Source organism: Rhinatrema bivittatum, chromosome 9 (assembly GCF_901001135.1).
Source record: "Rhinatrema bivittatum chromosome 9, aRhiBiv1.1, whole genome shotgun sequence".
NCBI lineage: Eukaryota > Metazoa > Chordata > Amphibia > Gymnophiona > Rhinatrematidae > Rhinatrema > Rhinatrema bivittatum.
The window spans coordinates 48,410,463-48,425,288 of NC_042623.1; the positions used below are offsets into that span (position 1 = coordinate 48,410,463).

Consider the following 14,826-nt stretch of genomic DNA (forward strand, 5'->3'; position numbering starts at 1 on the left):
TTCATTGACATGTGTCAGTAAAATGCTCCAGTCGGCTGTCAAGGAGGAAACAGCCCTGCCAGAGCAGGTAAGGTCTTCTTCGGCAGGGATTGCAGGCTGGGAAATTGAATGGTGCTAGAAACTGAATAGCCCAATTTAATTTTCTAAGAGGGCTGGAAGGAGGACAGACCCTGGATCTGACTTCATTTAAAAGTGAGCCTCAGGAAAAAGAGGAAGGTCGGGGCTGGGCAGACCCCCGGACTCAGACTGCCTGGCTTACTGGGCCAGACTTCATTTTTGTGAGAGGAGGAGTGGTGGTTCAGCATGCTGGGGAGGTAGGGGAGACTTGCAGGCCAGCCCACGGGAATGATGTCTGCCTGCCTCTGCTTTCCCAAAGTAGAAGGAGGCATGCTAAGCAACATGCCTCCTACCATTGCAGTGTAATAGCTAATAAAGCTATCACTCTGCAGTTTGCCATCAAACACTTTAAGCCTACTACAGGTTTTTTAGCATGGGTTTTTTCAGCACTGAAGCTCTTTTTACATACCTGGTCCGAAATCCCCTCACTAAAACACGAGTAAAACCCATAGTAGGCTCAGTGCAGCCTCCTGAGTACAAGGAAGGCTTTTGCACATGGACTTAACATGTATAGTAATGTGCTATTGGATGTTATCTGGTATTTCATATCAAGGACTTGAACATTATTAACAAATGTTAGGTTATAAAATAGCCAATTTCACATTATTGTGATTATCTGTTTCCCTCATCGCATTTGTTAGGAATGCCATGTCCTCGGCATGCAAAAATAAGATTTGTTTCAGTGTTTTGATTTGAACAGAGTCTATGAAGCATGCTTGTAGAAGAAAGCTATTCCTTCATAATAAATGCTAGTCTTTTTGAAGATTGTTCTGCTTGTAGCTGTCAAGTTGGACTACTGTTTACCCTCACGTTGGTGCTTTTTTACAAGCGGCTTTATGTGTAGCTGTTGCAGGGAACCTTGAACTTTCAGAGAGTGTTGGTCTTTACAAGTCACCCTTCCTGTGAAGTGACTATTGAGAGACAGTTTTTGCCATCAAATAAATGTTTCCAAAAGAAGAATTAATTTTTAAATTGATGTGCCTCGGCGGGAAGGTGTAAAGCTTTGGCTCTTGTCAATGGAACTCCATAGTGCTTTCCAGAAGAGGTTGGGGGCGGTGGATCTTTCGGGGTTATTCTAAATAAGACTTATTCAAATGCATCTTTTTCATGAAGATGTTTAAGAACAAAAGATAAAAAAGCTTAGAGAGCGTGAGGGTTAGTTGATTAATCTTTTGATGGGTATTGATTTGTTACTATCCATTCATCTTTGTTGATCAAATTTTAATTTTGCTGCTGCTTGAGCATGTTGTAAGAATTTGTATGAGCTGCTGTGTGAAGTGCTGATGGAAAAGTCCTTTTTTTTTAATGGAGAACAATTGCGAGCTCGTTTTATTTCTAGAGCACATTTAGAGTAACTTATGAATGTGAGTTGCCAGACATGAGCTGTATTAATTAAATCTTTTTCCAGCCTTTTTGCTTGTCCAGCTAGACCAACTCTTTAGAAGAAATACAGGGCCACCTTAATTATAGAGAAGACAAAAAAGTATCCTTCACATTCCTGTGCCTGAATAAGAGTAAGGACTCCATTCACCGAAATATAACCCATTAGCTGCTTAACTCAATGGTGTATATGGGAAATTTTTCAACAGAGCAAGTGAGAGTGGCAATTGTGTAGATTGTTGTCAAGGTTTTGTTGTCCTGGTGTTCAGAATGATAATTTTAAATTTATCTCATCTGCAAGGTTTAACACTTTCTTTTATTTACAGCATTTGTGCTCATGTATGCACTGTTTCTTTACTGTCTTTTAAAACATAGCAACAGTACCATTCCAAAATAGATGACTTGATTGAGGAAACTGTTAAGGATGTGATTTCACTGCTAGTTGCAAAGGTAAGCTTGTTTTGTAAAGTCTGGCTGAACAATGACGGATGTATTTCCATGCCCATTTTAGACAGAATTTAGTTGTTTCACTAAATTTCTTCTTCACATCTCCAAGGAATGTGTTTTCTGTGTGCTTTATCTAAAAGTTAATGTGACAACTGTGGAATTTTGAAAACTCTTAAAAGTAAATTTTTATATTGTAATTTGTATTTGACCAAAGCATTTCATGGCATGTTTACTAATGAAAACATATTATATTTTACCCTAGGGCATTGATGTATAGTATTAGAATATCTTCCACTATGTGGGCAAATTTTAAACTGTACATATTGGCTTTAAAGACCATGAGGTTCATATTTAGCTGCTGCACTTATCCAGCCAACTTGCGCCATATATTAAGCGGTGCAGTCGCACCACTTAATTTATCCAGCAGTCTTAAAGTTAGCTGGGTAAAGCTAAATTGGCTAAATTTAGAACAGTCATATGGACCAACTAGAGTTGGCCAGATAATTCAGCTAGCCAGTTAACTTATCTAGCCGACTCAACTCCTGCCTGACCCACCCATTCCCCGCCCCTGATTTAGTACCCGTTTCACTAAGATGGTAACTTTTAAACAGGCATGCATGCACACATGTACGCACATTCGTCAGCCTGCATCAAGGGATATGCCCATTCTAAACATATGCGTGTATATGCGCGCATGTTATAGCTTGACCGTGCGCACATATGCATGCAGTTTTAAGTGGACGCATGCATATGATGCAAATGCTGCTTCTACCGCCTTAAGTGAGGGGATTTTAATAGATATGTGCGCCGACGCCATTACCAATTTTCTGAATTCACCCAGGTAAGGGATATGACTTACACCCCCCCCCCACCCCCACCCCAATTTAATAACCTCCCTTCTCCCCTGTTAACCCCGACCCTTTAAAACCCCATTGATCTATCTATTTATCTTTATTTTATTACGTACACATCCTCCATAGCAAAAGTAAAGTTACACAGCATGGAATCCCAGCACACGCCTTTGCATTTAAGTATTTATGTACAAATTTGAAGTTGAAATCCAGGAACATCGATACCCACACAGACCACGCCCTACCCCTTTTTTTTTGGAACTTTTATTTGTGCATGAAGTGGGAGATATATGCATGCTTGGGCAGCCTTTAAAATCCACTCAGCATACGCCAGCCCAACTTGTGTGCGTATCGCCCGGTTTTGGTGCACACTGGGCTTTGAAAATTCACCTGTAAGGGTTTTTCCCAGAGACACAAAATTGGAGAAAAGCCATAATGAATCTGGCCCTTAGCTGGCCAAAAACTTAGAGGTGAATTTTAAGACCCGCACACGTTTGTTGGCTCGCACACACGAACACATCAATTTTATAACATACCTGTGAATATGCGCATATATGTGCGCATGTTATAAAATCAGCTATACATGTGTACATGTGCACATTACTTTATATTGGCACGCACATGTGCCCACAAATATTGCCTCAATCGCATAAGTGGAGGGGGGATTTTAGTAGATACATGCGCCAATGCAATTACCTGTGGGCCGGATTTTAAAAGCCCTGCGCGCGTAAATCCGGCTGGATTTACGCATGCAGGGCACTCGCGCACCGGCGCGCCTATTTTGCGTAGGCCGCCGGCACGCGTGTAAGTCCCGGGGCTTCGTAAAAGGGGTGGGGGAGGGGGCATGTCCGGGGCGTGTCAGGGGGCAGGGAGGGCGGGGCCGGGGGCGTGGTCGAGGCCTCCAGACCAGCCCCCGGTTCAGACTGCTGGCGTGCGCCAACAAAGGTAGCGGGGGGGGTTTAGATAGGGCCGGGGGGGTGGGTTAGGTAGGGGAAGGGAGGGGAAGGTGCGGGAGGGTGAAAAGAAAGTTCCCTCCAAGGTCGCTTAGTGCTTAGTAATACTTATCCGGTTAAGTGCTGTTTTGAATATTGGCCAGATTGTATATGTTTTACCCACAGGCTTTGCTTGAATTTTCAAGCAAACATATGAATGTACTCTTTCTTTTGAAAATTGAAGTGGGTACAAAGTACAATTGACCACATGCACCTATTTTATATGCAGTTAGAGTGCCCCAGGGATCTGTTCTGGTTCATTGCTTTTTAACATATTTATAAATGACCTGGAAGTGTGAATAACGGATGAGGTGATCAAATTTGCCGATTAACACAAAAATATTCATAGTTGTTAAGTCACAAGAGGATTGTGAAAAATTGCAAGAGGACCTTGCAAAACTGATAGATTGGGCATGCAGATAGCAAATTAAATTTAATGTGGGTAAGTGTAAAGTGATGCACTTAGGGAAGATTAACCCAAATTATAACTAACATTGATTCTCACAGGACAAGCAGGATGGTTGTCCTCACAAATGGGTGACATCGAGGATGGAGCCCACCACGGAAAACTTCTGTCAAAGTTTAAACAGAACTTTGACTGGCCCTACTGGGCATGCCCAGCAGGCACTGACCCTGCAGCCAGCAGGGGTCTCCCTTCAGTCTTCTTTTTTCCGCGCAGCAGTTGCCACGCGGTGAAAGGAGCTCTCTTACCACGTTCCTGACAGGAATTCGGTTTTTTCTTTCCGAAGAAAATTTGCCCCTCAGGGGTCTCCCTTCGACAAATTTTTGTCACCTCCGCGAAAGCCGGTAAGTTTTTTGCCGATTTTCATCGACTGCCGTCGATTTTGGCCCTAGAGGCCTGTTTGGCACTTACCAAACCCGCGGCTAAATTGGCCCTAGGCCATGGCGACGGGGGTTCCGTCGTTGTCCGGATTGCACCCGGACTATGTCAATCACAGATCCCCATCGGGTCTGTGTTCTATGTTGGGAAGTGAGCATGATGTCCTGACTTGCACTAAATGTGCCCTAATGACACCTAAGGGTCGTAAAGCAGGATGGAGAAGATGGGGCTCCTCTTCCATGCACCCACCCCAACGCATCGATAGCATCGACGTCATCGGAACCGGCACCGTCGAAGTTGCAACCACCATCGTCAACCCTCCGGTGACCGTCCTCCACCGATGACTTCTCGGCCGTCGACTCCTGTCCCCTCCCCGGATGGGCGAGGAGATCGGAAGGATAAGCAATCGCCATCGACGGCACAAGTCTCGGCCCGTCGAGGATCCACAACCATCGACCTCTGAACAGGCCGAGCCAACCGACGAAAAAGCCTCGGTCAGACCTGGCACCGTCCACGTCTCGTTCGCAGGCACCGAGGAAACCCTCACCCTCCCGGGGTGCGGGGGCCGTGATCCCACCGGTTACGGTGGTACTTCCGGCCCTGCCTCAGCCTCCCTCTCCCGTCGAGCCGGGTATGGTTACCCCTGGTCTCCGGGCAGAACTGGACCCGGCTGGTCCAGGAGGCCCTCGAGAATGCGATGCGACGACTCCAGCCTCCACCGGCCCCGCCTCCGGCACCGATTCCAGCACCGCCTCAGGCACCGGACCTCAGCACCGACTCTGCCACCGAGAGGAGGGAACCGACCACCGAGCCTCTAGTGGAAGCGTTGGCACCGATACTAAATCGTATGGAGGCACTCATGCGCGCCCTTCCATCGGTGATTCCAGTAGCACCGACTACACCATCATCTCCGGAAGGACATTCATCGACAGGAGAAACACCGTTCCGGATTCCCCCGTCCGGGTGTCGTTCCATCGGTGCCTTCACATACCTTTCCACCGATTTATCCTTCGGCTCCATCGATTCCAAGATCGGCACCGATTCCATCGGTACCCCCCGAAGCCCTCGATGCCGTTCACAGTTCCGCTTGCAGCACCGATTCCATCGATGCCTTTGGATCCTCTACCAGGTCCTTCAGGACTGCAAGCCCTACATGATCCTTATGATACCTGGGGTGATGATACATCTTCAGATACAGATTTACCATCCCCACCATCTCCTACAGAGAGTAGAAAATGATCTCCTCCTGAAGATCTCTCCTTTATAAATTTTGTAAAGGAGATGTCAGAAATTGTGCCTTTTCAGCTGCAATCTGAGACCGATGACAGGCACCAAATGATGGAGCTGCTCCAATTTCTGGATGCCCCAAAAATCATCGCTTCCATCCCCATTCACCAGGTATTTCTGGATCTTTTAAAGAAAACTGGGAATCACCTTCATCTGTGTCACCAGTTAATAAAAAAGCTGACTCAACATACCTCGTTCAGTCAGCACCAGGATTTCAGAAGCCTCAACTGGATCATCGCTCTGTTGTAGTTGAGTCTGCGCAAAAGAAGGCCAAGCGCCTAAAACCACACTCTTCCACTCCCCCTATCAAGGACAACAAATTCCTTGATAGTGTGGGCAGGAAAGTATATCATGGGGCTATGTTGATATCTCGCATAGCTTCATACCAACTTTATATGACTCAATACAACAGAGCTATCCTTAAACAGATGCAGGACTACGCTGACACATTACCGGACCAATACCAGCCACAGCTTCAAGCCCTCCTTCACAAAGGATTTGAAGCTGGGAAGCACGAGATCAGAACGGCCTACGATATCTTCGATGCTTCCACGAAAGTCTCAGCTACTGCCATCTCAGCCAGACGTTGGGCTTGGTTAAAATCATCCAACCTTCGCCCAGAGGTCCAGGATCGTCTAGCCGATTTACCCTGCTTGGGGGACAATCTGTTCGGAGAACAGATTCAACAGATTGTGGCGGAATTGAAGGATCACCACGAGACGTTGAAACAACTTTCGTCTGTTCCATCTGAGGTATCCTCCAAACCACCACCTAAGAAGGACTCTAAAAAGTCATTCTTTCGGCCAACGTCGTTATTACCCTCCGTCGACTAGGCCTCGTCCGGCTCGATCCTCCACCCAGACCTCAAGCTACGCCAACCTCGGAAACAAAGACCTGCTGTAGCCCCACCTCCCGGGCTGCGGCAGGCCTTTGACTTCCCGATACGGAGCACATGCCATATCCCACTCCCCCACATCCCTGGTAGGGGGTCGTCTGTGCCACTTTTTGCAGCATTGGATACGGATTACCTCAGACCAGTGGGTGCTGGCAATTATCGCACAGGGTTACCACCTCAATTTCATAACTCTTCCGACAGACTCCCCGCCTCTTCAAGCATGGAGTCTATCCAGCCACTTGACTCAATTACAACAGGAAGTATCCCTTCTTTGCAATCAAATGCTATAGAACCTGTCCCTCCCTCTCAACGAGGCAAGGGATTTTACTCCAGGTACTTCCTAATTCCAAAAAAGTCAGGAGGGCTACGTCCAATTTTGGACCTTCGGGCCCTCAACAAGTACCTTCAAAAAGAAAAGTTCAAGATGGTAACCCTGGGCACGTTACTACCCTCTGCTGCAAAGAGGGGATTGGCCTATGCTCCCTCGACCTCAAGGAAGCTTATACCCATATTGCGATAACACAATCCCATCGCAAATATCTGCGGTTTCTAGTAGGCCGCGACCATTATTCAATACCGAGTACTACCTTTCGGTCTGGCATCTGCTCCACGAGTCTTCACCAAATGCCTCGTAGTTGTAGCAGCATTCCTCAGGAAGGAAGGTGTCCACGTATACCCCTATCTGGACGATTGGCTAATCAGGGCCTCCACCCCTCAGATTGCCCGGTCCTCCCTACAATTGACAATCAAACACACTCCTTTCCTTAGGGTTTCTTGTCAATTACGAGAAATCTTGCTTCATCCCATCTCAAACCTTATCTTTCATTGGGGCAGACTTGGACACCTTACAGGCAAAGGCTACCTTCCGCTTCAAACGGGTCCAAACTCTCATGTCCCTAGCTCACCAGCTCCAGTCTCAAGATACGGCCACGGCTCGCCAGTTCCTCATTCTCCTAGGACACATGGCATCCTCGGTTCAAGTCACTCCCATGACCCGACTAGCCATGAGAGTAACACAATGGGACTCTACGACACCAATGGATTCAAGCTTTTCAGCCTCTGTTCCTCCATAGTCACAGTCACACAAGCGCTGCGCCTATCCTTAACCTGGTGGACGACTCAGGTCAACCTCCTTCAGGGCTTACCCTTTCTTCCACCGGATCCGCAAGTAATCCTAACCACCGACGCTTCTCACATCGGTTGGGGAGCCATGTGGACACTTTCAAACCCAAGGGTTATGGTCCAACGAGGAAGCCGAACACCAGATCAATTTCCTGGAACTTCGAGCAATCCGCTATGCGCTCCGCACTTTCAAAGATCATCTCTTTCATCAGATAATCTTAATCCAGACGGACAACCAAGTGGCCATGTGGTACATAAACAAGCAGGGAGGCACAGGCTCCTATCCTTCTGTGTCAGGAAGCTGCGCAGATCTGGGCGGAAGCCCTCTCCCACTCCATGTACCTCAGGGCCACTTACCTGCCGGGAGTAGACAATGTATTGGCAGACCGGCTGAGCCGTGTCTTCCGACCGGCACACGAGTGGTCACTCGATCCTCTGATAGCGACCTCTCTGTTTCACAAGTGGGGTTTCTCCCCGCATAGACCTCTTTGCGTCCACTCAGAACCACAAAGTGGACGATTTACTGCTCTCTCATTCGGAGCCAGCACTCTCGGCCGAGGGATGCATTCTCCTCAAGTGGACAACCGGTCTGCTCTACGCATTCCCTCCACCTTCCTCTGTGTCAAGACTCTCGTGAAGCTACGCCAGGACGGAGGAACCATGATCCTGATAGCACCTTACTGGCCACGCCAAGTATGGTTTTCCAATACTCCAGGATCTCTCCATCCGCAGGCACATTCCTCTGGGAAAGGACCCGCATCTGCTCACTCAAAACGACGGATGCCTCCTCCATCCCAACCTCCAAGCCTTTGTCCCTGACGGCATGGATGTTGAAAGGTTAGTCCTTCAGCCTTTCAACCTTTCAGATTCCGTTTCTCGAGTCCTGATAGCTTCACGAAAGCCTTCCACAAGAAAGTCTTACTCATACAAATGGAAAAGGTACACATCATGGTGCACTTCTCAGTCCCTTGATCCCCTTTCCTGTCCAATCTCCAAATTCTTGGACTATTTATGGCATCTCTCTGAATCAGGTCTTAAAACCTCTTCCTTAGGATGCATGTCAGTGCGGTAGCCGCCTTCCATAAAGGTGTACAGGGTGTCCCTATTTCAGTACAACCCCTAGTAACACGTTTTCTTAAAGGCTTGCTCCATCTGAAGCCACCCTTACGGCCTCCGGCCCCATCCTGGGACCTTAATCTGGTTCTTGGTCGTCTAATGAAACCTCCTTTCGAACCTCTGCACTCCTGTGAGTTAAAGTATCTCACATGGAAAGTGTTATCCTTTTGGCTATCACTTCAGCTCGCAGGGTTAGTGAATTACAGGCCCTAGTTACCTATCCGCCTTACACTAAGCTCCTGCAGGACCGGGCGGTACTCCGCACTCACCCTAAATTTTTACCTAAGGTAGTTTCGGAGTTTCATATTAATCAATCCATCATACTACCTATCTTTTTTCCCAGGCCCCACTCCAACTCTGGAGAACAGACCCTGCATACCCTAGACTGTAAAACGGGCTCTAGCCTTTACCTAGACCGTACAGTTTCTCACAGGAAGAGCACCTCAATTATTCGTCTCTTTCCATCCTAACAAGTTAGGACAACCTGTGGGTAAGCAGGCTCTTTCCTCCTGGTTGGCGGACTGCATTGCTTTCTGCTATGAGCAAGCGGGCATCCCTTTTCAAGACCGTGTCAAAGCACACTCTGTGAGGGCCATGGCTACGTCAGTGGGACACCTTCGATCGGTGCCGCTTCCTGACATCTGCAAGGCTGCAACCTGGAGTTCTCTCCATACCTTTGCAGCCCACTATTGTTTGGACAAAGCTGGAAGACAGGACTCCATCTTCGGCCAATCTGTCTTGCGTAACCTTTTTCCAACGTGATGTACCAACACCCTTCCACCTTCCCGGTAGGGTGCGGATGCCCTTTACCAAATTCCACCCCAGTTGTAGTGCCTGTTGCACGTCGTTGGGTGCATTTGGTGCAAGTCAGGACATCCTCAGCTCGGTACTCACCCATTTGTGAGGACAACCATCCTGCTTGTCCTGTGAGAAAGCAAATGTTGCTTACCTGATGTAACAGGTGTTCTCACAGGACAGCAGGATGTTAGTCCTCACGAAACCCGCCCGCCACCCCCGCGGTGTTGGGTTTGTTTTGTTTTTACTTTCTAGGCACGCCTGTAGCTTTGAACATCAGACTGAAGGGAGACCCCTGCTGGCTGCAGGGTCAGTGCCTTGCTGGGCATGCCCAGTAGGGGCCAGTCAAAGTTCTGTTTAAACTTGACAGAAGTTTTCCGTGGTGGGCTCCATCCTCGATGTCACCCATTTGTGAGGACTAACATCCTGCTGTCCTGTGAGAACACCTGTTACATCAGGTAAGCAACATTTGCTAATCTTCTGCTTAGTGTGCAGCAGCAGCAGCCAAGAAAGCAAATAGAATGCCAGACATGTTTAGGAAAGGAATGGAGAATAAAAACAGAAAATATCATAATGCCTCTGTGTCACTCCATGGTGCGACCTATCTTGAGTATTGTGTGCAGTTCTGGTCACCACATTTCAAAAAAGATATAGCAGGACTGAGGTGGGAGGAGTCAAGATGGCCAACTAGAATGGTTGTCGGTGAGTGTTTCTCCTTGGCGTCTTTACCTTGGTGGCGAATTATGCTGCATTCTGCGTGAAAGCGCCGGGCTAAGGAGTGCAAACAGCTGTTGCGCCCCAAGCCGTTTCTTTTACAGGCCCGATGAACACTCACCTGATTCAGAAAGGAAAGGAGTCAGGTGGAGGAGGTTCGTGGCAGGGTTCCCAGGAGGAAGAAGAATCCGGGGACCCTGCAAGAGCTGCATTATCCCCGATATTACGTATTGCTCCCGAAAATCCAGCAGAAGCCAGGCTGGTAGAGCAACTCCGGCAGGAAGGCCTCCGATTTGGGGATTCATGAGTCGGAGCCCCCACCCGGAAGAGATGGGACGCGTCCACACTACCCGCCGGCTCGGAAGAAGCAACAAGCGACAGAGAAGGTCTTCCAAGAAGTGCAGAACTGCCTGCCCTGGTAAGACCTGAGCGTATTATGCTAGAAGAAATTTGGCAGGTGATTCAGACTCTGAATGTGAACTTGCAGATGAAAATAAATCCTGTGTTAGACGCTCAAAGAATATTGGAACAGCGGGTAGAGAATATAGAAAAGAATATGGCTGAAAAATGTGAAAATACAGAAACGTTAAAGAAGGAAATTCTGGAAAGTAAAAATCTTCAGTTGAATTTGGTTAAAGAAAATAGAGACTTAGGAGCAGATTTTTAAATGAGTGCGCGCATGTCATAAAATCCAGGGTTGGCACGCGCGAGGGGGTGCACACTTGTGTACCTTGCACGTGCCGAGCCCTAGGGGAGGCCCAATGGCTTTCCCTGTTCCCCTGTTCCCTCCGAGGCCGCTCCAAAATCAGAGCGGCCTCTGAGGGAACTTTCCTTTCACTCGCCCCCACCTTCCTCTCCCTTCCCCTATCTAACCAACCCCCCAGCCCTACTTAAATCCCCCCCCCCCCCACCTTTGTTCTCTAAGTTATGCCGAGGCAAGTGTAATTACGCTCCCGGCCAGCTGCCGGCGTGCCATCCTCTGGCACAGCCGGAGGACTCTAGACCACCCCGGACCGCCGCCAAGGCCCCTTCCCGCTCCTTTTTCATAGACCCGGGACATACGCGCGCCACCGAGCCTATGCAAAATAGGCTTGGTGCGCGCAGGAGGATTTTTAAAAGGGTTACGCGTGTATATTACACGCGTAACCCTTTGAAAATCTACCCCTTAATGAATAAGTGTAAAAGCTGGAAAATTTGATAAGGGGGAAAAACCTGCGGATATTGAATTTTCCAAAAGAACCTTTAATATCTGCTAAGGATGCTATAAAAAAATATATGCTTCAAACTCTAAAAATATCAGAACATGCTTTGCCAATAATATCGAAAGCATTTTTTGTACCACCATTTAAAAAAGGCCCCCTAAACCAACAGGGCCTTCAGGTTACCTCACCAGTTTCTCCACCCGTGAATATATCTGGAATATTGGAGTCAACAAATGAGTAACTGTTAGTACCTTCCACAATGGTTGTTACTTTCCATATACAGTCAGATAAAGAATGGATCATGAGACTTTAGTTTCGTCATTGACAAGAATTGTTTATGGGATTCAAAATAAGTATATTTCCTGATGTATCAAGAGTTACACAGATGAAGAGAAAAGAATTCTTAAATTTAAAAAATAGAGTGTTAGGAATAGGAGCATTCTATTTAATAAAATTCCTTGTAAGTGTATCTTGAAGTATCAGGGGAACACATATATTTTTTACCCCAGAACAGGTATTGGATTTCCTGGTAGATATGTGAATCGGTACCGGACTTGTTTCCAGTATCTGGTTCGTAGAACTGCAGGAAATCTTCGTTTCCCATGGTTCTGAACGCTTTTTTTTTCCGCTGTCTCAAGCCGAAAAAAAAAACAACCCACCCCAACCCTTTAAATTGAATTATTTAGAATCCCCCCACCCTCTCGCCCCCCCCCCCCAGAACTTTTCTATAGTACCTGGTGGTCAGCGGGGGTCCCAGGAGCGATCTCCCACTCTCGGGCCGTCGGCTGCCAGTAAACAAAATGGCGCCAATGGCCCTTTTCTCTTACCATGTGACAGGGGCTATCAGTGCCATTGGCTGGCCCCTATCACGTGGTAGGAGTAATGGACGGCCGACGCCATCTTAAAAAATGGCTGGACCACACGAAAATTTCGTGGGGTTTTCCTATCGCTTTCAGGGACCCCCTGATACCTGACGGATGAGAAAATATCATACCATATTTTCATCCATCAGAAAAACGACTCACATCCCTATTTCCTGGCAAATAAAACACCTGGGGAAGTAGGCCCAGCATAACTTGGAGAACACCATATGAATCTTGTTGTTATATACGGTACGTAAAAAAAAAAAAAAAAAGACCTCTGTGTGTAACAGTCTTGTTAGTTTTTCTTTATGTGTTTTTGGGAATTCTAGTGAGGTTGTGTATACCTCCCCCCTCTAATAGTGTGTGGACTTGGAAGGAGTAGACTTCAAATGTTTTGTTAAAGCAAGTAATACCTATATATATAATTGGTTTCGTGAATTCTCCTTTTCTGCATATGCATTTTTAATATGAATGTATAATTGACAATTATAAAAATAAAATTTAAAAAAAAAAAGATATAGCTGTTAAGCTCGAGTTGTGGACCCTTGGGCCGATGGGAGGATGGAATTCCTTAGGAGGGCAGTCCGAAGGTTCTCCCGTCGGGTGGTGAGGCAGAGCAGAAGACGGGACGAGCTGACCCTTGGCACTGGAAACTGAGGCGGCAACGGAGACTGATGAAGAGACAAGAAGAGGAGCTGTGTCTTCACCCCTGGAAGTCTGTGGTCCCCCCAGGAGGAGCCCGTAGGGACCCAGACCGCTGGGACTTAGGTGGACCTTTGAGAGGTCAGGTGTCAGTGCAAGGGCTGACTGGAGCTTTGCCCTGGAAGCCCGCGGTCCCCCCAGGAGGAGCCCATAGGGACCTGGGCCGCTGGGACTTAGGTGGGCCCTTGGAGACAGTAGTCTTGAAGGAGTCCTAGGTCAAGTGCCAGAGGGTCGACGCTCACCAGTCCGAAGTCGTGTACCGGAGAATCACACTTGCCAATCCGAAGTCAGGAACCCGAGAATCACCGTAAGCCAATCCGAAGTCAGGAACCAGGAACACCAAGACGAAACAGGAACCAGAGTCCAAGCACAGGGAACTCACCGAAGCAAGCAGACTAGACAGCATTGGAGGACTTTGCCAAGTCACTGGATGAGCAGAGGAAGCTGCCTTTTATACTTCCCCTGCCCTGGCTGATAGAGGACAGGTGAAGTCACTTAAAGGGATTGGGTCCCTTTAATTCTGTGGAGGGGGCGTGGCCTCGCGCCTAAGAATGGCGGTGGCCATTTTGGATTTCCCCCGCGGAGGGGAGACGTCGCTGGGGGGAAGCAGGACGGCTTCCCCTGCAACAGGCAGCGCCGGAGGCCACGCAGGCGCGGCAGTCCGAGTCGGAGCCCTCCCCCGGGGCTCCTGCGACGAAGGAACGCCGCGAATCAGGTAGGGGGCCGCGGTCATGGGGCGCCACGCCGTGGAACACAACAATAGCAGAATTAGAAAAGGTATGGAAAAGGGTGATCAAATGATAAAGATGGTGGAATGAATCCCCTATGAGGAAAGGCTAAAGAAGTGAGGACTCTTCAGCTTGGAGAAAAGACGGCTGAGGGAGAGATACGATAGAGGTCTATAAATTAATGAATGGAGTGGACCATGAATCAATTGTTTATGCTTTCAAAAAGTACAAAGACTGGGGACACACAATGAAGTTACTGAGTTGTACATTTAAAACTAATAATAACATTTTTTTTATGCAACGCATAGTTAAGTTTTGGAATTTATTGCCAAAGGATGTGGTGAAAGCTGTTAGTGTAGCTGCGTTTAAAAAAGGATCGGACAAATTCCTGGAAGAAAATTCCATAAACCATTATTAAGGTGGAATTGCATGAATCCATTGCTTATCCCTGAGATAAGCAGTGGATTCTATCTACCCTTTGGGACCCTGCCAGTGTTGCAGTTTGATGCTGCTGGAGAGGATAGTGGACCCTTGGGCCGACCTACCTAGGGAGACAGGGTAGGCCGGGGGGCGGAGCCACAAGCTAGAAGGGTTCACCCAGGAACCAGGGACCCCCCGGGAGGAGCCCGTAGGGTCCCGAGTCCTTGGGACTGGGAGGTGTTTGCAGAATGTCCAGAAGGCTGTGGTGGGGCATAGGCCGGGACCGGAGCAGGCAGAGAGAATAGGAAGTCCAAGGTACCCGGAAGGCAGGGGCCCAGCTGCGCAGAGCCGAGG

The 14,826-nt window shown here is 48.0% G+C and overlaps 1 protein-coding gene across 20 annotated transcripts in view; it reads left to right on the forward strand.

Moving 5' to 3' along the window:
* CADPS2 (calcium dependent secretion activator 2) overlaps positions 1 to 14,826 on the forward strand; it is a 1,612,018-nt gene that overhangs the window by 1,467,504 nt on the left and 129,688 nt on the right. For all 20 annotated transcript variants that reach the window (XM_029616598.1, XM_029616596.1, XM_029616606.1 and 17 more), the window contains one exon: positions 1,873 to 1,947. In XM_029616598.1, coding sequence (XP_029472458.1) covers positions 1,873 to 1,947 — 75 coding nt within the window. The remainder of the gene's footprint in view (positions 1 to 1,872; positions 1,948 to 14,826) is intronic.